Below are 10,000 nucleotides of genomic sequence, written 5' to 3' on the forward strand. Positions count from 1 at the left end.
GGTGAGTGTGGCACACACTAACGTCGTGCATACTGTGCGTCTTTAATGCCGGGCTCATGTCACTAAAGGTATTTCGGCAGGAAATAGCAAGGCAAAGGCAGGTTTCGACGATGACATCGATTAAGGTACATATTCCGGGTATTCACTGTGACCTTGTTGATTTCATTACTAAGATCTGTGCTTGACTTGCTATTTCCTTTAATTTGGCTGTTGTGACATGGGTCCAAAATGTCTTAATGTTTTTTGAACATGTATACTAACAATAAAGTGAGTTTGTCATCTGCTCTGTGTTGTCTTCTTAGTTTGTCTAAGGCTTTCCCTGTTAGTCTGTCTGCAGTGTCTAGGTCAGCTGTTTGGTCTCTGTGTGTGATGATCGTGGGTGATGATCTTTTTTTCTGTTTTTTGTCACTGTCTCAGCCAAGTCACAAGACTCCTTATATAGACCTATGGCCTCTTGGCATCCTTCTACCATTTTGTTCACATCCATTCATCATCGTCAGATGTGTCCAGTCGTGTCTAGTCACCGCAAACATGCTCTGTTTCTGTTTGGTATCGTACATGCTGCATGTAACAATACTCGAATCTACAAGCTCACTGAGCTAGCACAAAGGAAGAGTCACGCTATCATTGTTGTCACTAGCACAGATCGTAAATGTTCATCACGTGCATCATTTTCATATCACGCACGAATACATATTTGTTACTGCTATATGCTTACCCTGCCATCAGAACATACTGCCAGTATGTTTTGTTTGGTTAAGTGTACACTGTAAAGTGAAGCACAGAACCCTCTTAAAAAGTGATGGCATTGTGCTGCATGGACATTTATACGTTGGTATAACTTACCAATGCCACCATTTATGTTTTAAAGGAAAATAATCTCTGGTCCAGATCCCGGACGAGCCCCCACATTGTGAATGCCTCAGACAGTCTGTGCAATTAAGAGAGAATTAAGTGGGATTAATGCCTAAACAAACAAAGGTCCTTATTGTTTCTAAATAGACATCTGAGTCAGGTGTGTGGTGCCAGTGGTGCCTGGAGGTTGTCATAGTGACATCTTGACTAGCTTAATGCTCAACCACATTAAAGCCTCTCAGAAGAGGCAGGCCTAACATATTCTTGCTTTTAAATACAAACAATTGATGAAACTACTGTGATTTGTCATATCAAAGAATAAGTATTGATATTGTAACTAGCCACATCTAAGTTTTACTGTACACCTAAACAAAATTGGAGTGAGCAGAGAAGATTAGAAAAAGAGGGCCCACCACTGACTGCCACAATAATATTGTGATCATTCATGAAATTGGTAAGTTCAATCAACAGACCCACAAGTTAGGCACCACCATGCATGGGCCTTTTTAATTTGGTTCTGTTTCACTCTTTACAGTGTGGATTGAATTTTTACACTGTCATGCTCACTCAATCCGAAATTAGACCTAAAGTCCTAAAGAAGGGTTGTCTGCTAACGGTCTTGCCCAGCCATTTGTCAGTCCAGCAGTCCAGTCCAGTCCAGTACTGTCCAGTCCAGCGTAAGGTCTGGCCTGGTGTCCTGTCCGTGTGTGCAGTGTGCCTGTGTGTCTGTGTGTCTACCTTCTCGTCCGTCGCGACTGACTGTCTACTCCGGCCTCCTTTGGCCCCGGTCCGATGTGAGGCTCTTAGCTCCTCTGTTGTCATGGTTACAGGCTGGGCTCCGTACGCTGCATGATATTGGGCCAGAAATCCGCCGAGCCATATCATGTGACCTGCAGGACGAGGAGCTAGTAGACTTTATTCCTGACGAGGACGAGGAGATTTATAGGGTAAATGATTCACTACTATGCAACATAACATAAGCGCTTCTCTCTTCTCAAAGACCTTAATCACTACTGTTTTACTCTAACTTCCTCACTCTGTCATTGCTTAATCTATGCTCCTCGTGTATACTGTATGTTTATCCAGATAATGTATTGTTTTGTAGTGTTTCCTTAGTGTCTCCTTAGTATAAATGACAGTATATTCATCCATAGAACTGATTTTGTAAAGATTTTGACTACTAATTTGTAAAGATTTTGACTACTAATTTGTGCAGTAAACTTTGCATCCATTGGATATTGTTTTAGGGGGTTATGAGGAGTTAATCTGTAAAAGTGTAAACTGGTTTTGATTGCTGTAGTTAATAAGTTGTTTGCAGCTAAACTGCAGTTTCCAAATGACAAAACCAGAGCGCCTCTCTGAAGAACCACGCACCAACAAAAAGACCAAAAAGACAATTCAGACTTGAATCCCCACTGGCATCTTTTGTTTGAGTTATTTTCAGATTCAGTTGAGCTGAGTTCAGTTGGGATGAAGGGGAGAGGTCTCTTCATCTGGCCCACACATAACACCACATGCCATCAAGCCAACCCTTACCACCCCTGTTCCGCCCATGTACAGCAATGACACCTTTAGACCAGGGTTGGGGAACCTATGTCTCGAGGCCTGGAGGCCGTCTTATCCGCCCCCGACATACGTAATTTTAATGTTCTGAAGTTTCACACGACATTAAATGTTTTGTAAATAAATGATAGAAATTACATTTGCAATTCAATGAAGTTGTATAAGGTAAAGGTGGGGTCTGTTGTAAAGGTGGCCGCCTTCAATATAGGCCTAACTTGCAGGGGGAAATCCTGGTTTGTGTTCATAATACGACCCTTGGAGGACTTTATAAAATTTGAAGTGGCCCCTCGAATGGAAAGGTTTCCCACCCCTGCTTTAGGCAAACCACAGTAGAGAGTGACAGTGAAAGTTTTGTTTGACAAGGAAAGACAAATTAGGTACATGGAGTGTTTCGTGATATCCCCTTGTTATTAAACGGTGCAATAGATACAGTGAGTGTTTTGTGATGTTCCCTTGCTAGGGAAAGGTTAATGAGGTGCAGTGTGTGTTCCAGAATATGGTGGTCTAGAATGCAGTCTTCAAGAACCCAGTGTTCTAGAACGGTCCTTGTGCCTGTCTGACTGACCTCTTGACCCTGAGCACTTCCTCTACAGCGGAACGGCGGTCTGTTCGGTAACCACGTGAACCACGTGGGTCCCCCAGGGGCGCGTCCTCCGGGCCTCCAGACCAACGCCACCCAGCGTCCCCTGCAGGTGCAGCCGCCGCCACACTACGCCCACATGGAGCAGCCCGTGGGTCGTCTGGGCCGCGCCAACGCCATGGCACAGCACCACGGCAACAGCCACGGCCCGCCGCACCCACACCACCACCACCATCACCATCACCACCACAGCAGCAACAGCCACCACCACCACCATCACCACAACAACTCCTACGGCAAGTCGCCCAAGTCCACCAACATCAACCTCAACAACGCCAACGTGTCCAGCCTGCCCAACGGCGGGCACCATCGCTACTACGACCACCTGCCCCCCAACGGGTATGTGGGGGGCACCTACTACGACTACGACAAGCCCAGGACTCCCCGCGGGCAGAGGTGAGGATTGTAGCACCTCACTCTTACGTTATCCTTCTGTGCTGTGTAATGTGTGTCTGTGGAGCAGTGTCTGGTGTGATTGCTAGTGCGACACCTGAGTATTTATGTGTCTGAACTTAATTTTCTATATGAATAGAATTTCCACAGAGAACCAGACTAGCCTGTAGAACATCAACAGTCTTTGCTGTGATTGAACATTTAAACTTTGAACTTCTTCATCCATTCATACTCGCAGCATTATTGACAGATCACTCATTGTCTCACAGACCGGCTTGTAGTTCCTGTCTCCAGGCACTCAGGCCATTGCTGCCCTCATGTCAGCCAATCAGGTCATTATTGTCCCTCCCTAACTGCAGCCATTAGATAAACAACAGCCATCTTGCTTCTCTCAGATCCACTCGTTTCATTCCCGGAAACACATTTGAATGATCACGTCCTTACATTTTTCATACATACTTGTACATTTTTTCATATGTTATGCATAATTGCTAAACATATGCTATACATACTGTACATATATGTCCTCTGAATGAGTTAGACCTTTTTTGCCCAGTCAGATCCCATCTCAAAATATTTTTGGGAAGACAGCCATGGTAGCATATGTAGACACCGGTCATAAAGACTGAATTACAAATTGACGTTGAGACAAAAACAAAACCTCATGTAAAACCTAAACCAGGAAACCAGGACACTGCAACCTTTTAACTTGACACGACAACCTTTGTTAATCACCACACTTCATGATGTTGACGAAGTTGCCTTCAGTTTCGGTGACTGGGGCATCAGTAGACTGAATATTTCCAAGAGCAGGAGGAAGACGTGTGATTGGTAATCCATATTATAGATATTCTTCTACTGGGTCGTCAATGCTAATTAATTACACGTTTGACCCTTCGATCTCCCCACACTACACCTGTCAAAGCATGATAGTGCCACAGGTTGATGTCTTTATGAAGCCAAGCATAAAGACATCAGGATGCCTGTGTCTCCCCTGGCATCAGTGAATACCTGTGTCATGCTCTTGCTGGTGCCTTGTGGGGTCAATGGTGTATCTCTACAGTACATCAGCTTAAAACCCCTTAAAGCATCCCTCATGAATACATCCCCAGTGCTAGTGCTTTCTCCCATTACCTTACCGCTGGTCATATATATGTATGTGGTATATGTCTCATATACTGTATATACTAATATATATGTCACCCCTCATCCCCCTCTCCCTTGTTTTCTTTTTTTCTTCCTCTCTCTCCACTTCTCTCTCCTAACCAAATGCTTTCTCTTAACCATCTCTGTGCTCACTGGACAGAAGGCGCTACTATGAAACCTATATTAGGTATGTCTGCGGATGGCAGGAGGACTTTTGTTTTGTTTTGTTTAAAAATCAGGCATTTAACATACAGTAGCTGCAGGAAGCTCGTTTAGTAGATTAGCAGTCCTGCCCGAGTCTTGCCAGCAGGTGGCAGTATTCTGTATCAGTGCTGTGGTGGTAGTACCGTACCGTAGTGGCAGCTGTAGTGCACTGGCTCTGCACGCGTTCCCTCTCCCCTGCATCACACGATGGGCATACCCAGGCTGGAGTGCGGACAAGGAAGGAATGAAGGAAGGAGGTGACGTGGGAGTGACATGCCCAGATCAGGCTGGCTGTTTGCATGTGTCTGCAACTCGAGGACGTGTGAGAGATGATGGTGATGATGATGATTATGAGGATGGTGAATGATGAGAAGAATGAGGATGATGATGAGCAAATGAATGAATGTTGCACCTTAAAGGATGACTCGATGTATATGAATTGAACGTGTCAAACCATTTTTAAGACTGATTTTTAATACCACGGGAAGCATTTCTGCCAAACACAAACACATAGGCCCAATGTGTTCAAAGTCGGAGTCTTCCTTTAAGATCTGGTGGTGGAATGTGCTAGAGGACGTGTCTCCTCTAAAAGGCTTCTAACTGTTATGTGTGTGAGGCTGTGCTCGTGCAGACTTGGAGCTACTCTTGCAACCCACCCTCCCTCCCACCTACCTCCACCCTGCTCTACCCCACCTCCTACACCCCTGCCTAATCCAAACCCAGGGTATTTCTCAAAGTGAAATGTTCTACCCTTGCTAGAACAAGTAACACCCATTTTTCACAGATTTCACCAAGGAGTAGCCAATATGTAGCTCTAAGCATAATTAATAATTGGATACTCCTTGGTGAAATCCGCAAAAAATGGGCGTTACTCACACAAACAAGGCTAGAACACTTCACATTGAGAAATACCCAGCAACCTCACCCCAGCCCCTAACCCCTAACTTCTTCACAACCCCACCAACCTCCTCCCTCCCTCCCCTCTCTTCTCCCTACCTCCCCCTGGAGGTGAACGTGTGCATGGCACTGCATGGGTCGAGCTGTACCCCAACACCCATATGAAAGGGCATCCTCAGGAGGCACCACTGACTACTGCCCGGAACACCCGGTAGGGCCAGTGTGGGGGCGAGGAGAGGTAGCCTGATGACCCCCCCCATAATACTTCTCTTCATTCTATTTCATGGTATGGCAATGGTTCTCTGGGGAGGTTTTAGGGCTTCCGCACACCGGCTCCGACAAAGTGCGGCGCACTTTTGCTTCCGACAGAATTCAGACCCCCAAACCCAATTTCACACGAACATTGCATTGATAGTCAATGGGCGGCGCCGACAAAATAGAACTTGTCTCTAATTGCTATCCGACATCGGCGAATGTCCACGGACATCGGCGCCAGTGTGCAGGGTTCTATTGAAAACAATGAAATCGAACTTTTGGCCAACAGTGCTCAGCACTTTGTCGGAGCCGGTGTGCGGAAGCCCTTGTCCAGGCAGTTGGCCAATGAGCAAACAATTGGCTGAGAGCTGTCCAATCGTTTCAAACCAGAGCTGGGTGTGATCCTCCCGCCCCTCAAATCGCGTCAGGTCAAAGAACCTCCAGACCATTAATGAGAGAAAAGAGAAGTATTATGGACGGGTGGGTTATACCAGGCTAGAGAAGAGGGCGCGCTACTGACCGCTACTCCCCTGTGTAGGTCTCACGGGGGGGAGAGGAGGCGACCCACCATCAGGAGGGAGGAGGAGGTGGACGAGGATCGCTTCTCGGCAGAGTACTTCAGTGGGGAGGAGTTTTATGAGGACGACAGCATGCTGTCTGGAGGAGAGAGGTACAGTACACATATGCACACACACACACACACACACACACACACACACACACACACACACACACACACACACACACACACACACACACACACGCACACACGCACACACACACATACAGCATGCTGTCTGGAGAGAGGTACAGTACACATATGCATGCACACACACACACACACACACACACACACACACACACACACACACACACACACACACACACACACACACACACACACACACACACACACACACACACACACACACAGAGACAGACAGACAGACAGACAGACACACACACACACAAATGCACATACATACAGCATGCTCTCTGGAGAAATGTACACACACACACACACACGGACGCATGCATGCACACACACACAGTGTGTGTGTGTGTATATGTGTGTCTAACAGCATCCTCTGGAGAGAGGTACACACACACATGGCCACACACACACACACACACACACACACACACACACACACACACACACACACACACACACACACACACACACACACACACACACACACACACACACACACACACAGCATATTGGAGAGAGGTACACAGTAACAAAACCCAAACCCAAAACCCTCTTATACGCATATTCACACACAAACACACATAAAATCTGTCTGTCTCCCTTACAAACAAGCACAGATGCACACACACACACACACACACACACACACACACACACACACACACACACACACACACACACACACACACACACACACACACACACACACACACACACACACACACACACACAGCAGATGGAGTGTCACATCGTCGACAGCTGTTTATTCGGGCGCAGCCACTTAAACATCATTTCACAAAACCTCAGCAAAAGCATTTACTGTCCATACACAGAGCGTTTCATACCGTAGCATTCTGGAGCCGCTTATCTAAAGATAATGAATATATTCAAAACCTCTGATGCGCACTTCAGCTCTACTGAAACGCCTGCAGGTTAATCTATTATAGCTTTTAGTTGCTTTGAGAAAGTCAGGATTTGTTGAGTGAAGCATTGAGAAGCTGAATATGTTGTGCATACATGATCACTGGGCTGTATAATTGGCTGTTGCCATAAGCGACCATTGTTTTGCGAGTTCCGCAGCCCCTCTGTACACTGGAGCTTGCAAAAAAGCTTCTCACAACAAGAACATATTTGGGCTAGCTGGGTAGTTTAGTTGCGCAGCGCGAGAACAGACAGATAATTATTATTGCGGTATAAAGCGCCTCGGGCCTGTACAAGATCACTTCATCTTGCTACGCTGCCGTGTGGGACTCATAGTGGAGGACTTTTGTGCCTGACGCAGAGCCCAGCACTTTTTGCTCTTTTTCAGGGCTCCAGTGTACCTCAATGCAATGCAGTGCGGAAAGTCGAACAGGCACGTTGAGCGAATATGTCATCCTTAGCTTCACTTACAACCGGCCGTTATACTCTGGAGATTTTCACCACCGCACTGTGACACTGAGTGCACTCGGACATTCACATTATGCAAAACCAAAAACGCCTGAAAGTTGCAGATTCATCTGAAATCATCCCCAGTGTTCTTCTGGGACTGGGATGGCACTGTGATGAACTCTAGTTAAAATAAAAAAGTTTTCCACGAGGCCTGACACACCTTTTGGTCCCCAGTGGTTAGCTGTGGGCTGTGACGCATTACTGGGACAAGACACCATGAACTGCAGCTCTGTTTAGTTCACACAGAGTCTATACAATTTGCTGGCGATAACATAAACACAAGGTCATACCAAGGGCACAGAAAACATTAACATTTGCAGCCGAATGCCCGGGTATATACGGTACTACTGCCTTAAGTGAATGGAGCTGTTCTGCGCTGTAAAAAAAAAAATGCAGTGTTAATTCAACACTAAAAGAGTGCTATGGGGCCAAATACACTCTCTAGGTGTTGAATTACCACTGCATTTTCTTACTGTTTGTACACTAGCACTATAGCCAAAAGCGCCACTCAGATTATGGGATGCTGCTAGCCCGGGAACTCCCATACTGCCTTTAGTTCTACACAATCGTTTCGATCTGAAAGACATAATCATAAACTAATCTCACTTGTGATTAGGTCTGGTGTTAACCAGGCAAGGATGCTGCTATATTACACACAAAATAGTGGCGGCAACTTTGTGTGCTCTATTGCAATTGTATAGAGTTGGTAGGCAGGTAGGCAGTTATAGCTCATGTCATGAGTCATGACCAGGCATCAGAGTCAGTTTGGGTGTCAAGAGGCATTTTGAGTGCCGACCAACACTTTGTAGTTGGACTTAAGCAAATAGCATGCTAATGAGCTATGATACTGTTCGGCAACACCTGCCGACTACCATAGCTACCACTAATGCTAAAGTTAAATTTACGTATGTTATTAATGATAGCTATGTTACTTGCTGTCCAAGTATCCAAACCGCAGTCAAGCTAGGTAAAACTTCATATTTTGATTTATGTATTGATAGTAATTGGGTTTTACTACTAATTAATATTCAAGACTTCAGATTCAGTTCAGCAGTTCGAATTAATGGCTTGAGAGAGAGAGAGAGAGAGAGAGAGAGAGAGAGACAGAGAGAGAGAGAGACACAGGCCCCCCTCACCCCCTCTCCTGAGATGTTAACAGCAGGCAGGTACAGAGAAAGATAAAAAGGTAGAGCAAAGCCAGTATCTGAGTTTAACCTTAACACAGAGCATGTCTGTTTAAAGCAGAATGCAAGCATTCCCACTGTCCCATTGGCTGTGGCGGCTGTTGCCGAACCGCGTCATAGCTTAATTTGCATAATATTATTAGATTTAGATTAGATTCTTTATTGTCCCATATAATAGGGATATTTGGTTTCACATCAGACTGTCATGTGGCATCCTGTGGCCATTCCCAGGAGTTCAACTACAAACTGTCGCTCGCGTCGCCCGAATTGCCTCTAGTCGCCCGAATCGCTTTTGTCGCACGACTCAATACAAAGTCAATTACGTCGTCGCTCGCCTCTCTCAGGTCGCTTCCGGTGTATTCGTGCTGTTACTGTCACCAAAATCATAATGGCTATGTCTTAATCTGTTACTTGAGGCTCTTGGTAATGTCATACAGCAATGTTATTATGATGTAGTTGAGTATTTTCAGCAAATACAAACCCCAACTCCGATGAAGTTGGGACGTTTGGTACAGTGAATAAAATCAAAATGCTATCATTTTCAAAACTCAAATCTATTCATTAGATGGAGAATAGTGAAAAGACAACATATTAAGTGTTAAAACTGAGAAAAAATATTGTTTTGGGGGACATATGTACTCATTTCTAATTTGATAAATCCAACACGTCTCAAAAGAGTTGGGACGGGGACAATAAATGGCAGCAAATATTGAGGAA

General features: G+C 45.4%; 1 protein-coding gene across 1 annotated transcript in view; it reads left to right on the plus strand.

Annotated features, from left to right (window-relative positions):
- Positions 1-10,000, plus strand: part of cacna1da (calcium channel, voltage-dependent, L type, alpha 1D subunit, a) — a 166,966-nt gene that overhangs the window by 149,530 nt on the left and 7,436 nt on the right. Inside the window, 5 exon segments of the mRNA XM_063215328.1 lie at position 1; positions 1,686-1,802; positions 3,012-3,454; positions 6,492-6,623; positions 8,383-8,418. The exon segment at position 1 is cut by the window's left edge and continues 136 nt beyond it. Coding sequence (XP_063071398.1) covers position 1; positions 1,686-1,802; positions 3,012-3,454; positions 6,492-6,623; positions 8,383-8,418 — 729 coding nt within the window.

This window comes from Engraulis encrasicolus, chromosome 14 (assembly GCF_034702125.1).
Source record: "Engraulis encrasicolus isolate BLACKSEA-1 chromosome 14, IST_EnEncr_1.0, whole genome shotgun sequence".
NCBI lineage: Eukaryota > Metazoa > Chordata > Actinopteri > Clupeiformes > Engraulidae > Engraulis > Engraulis encrasicolus.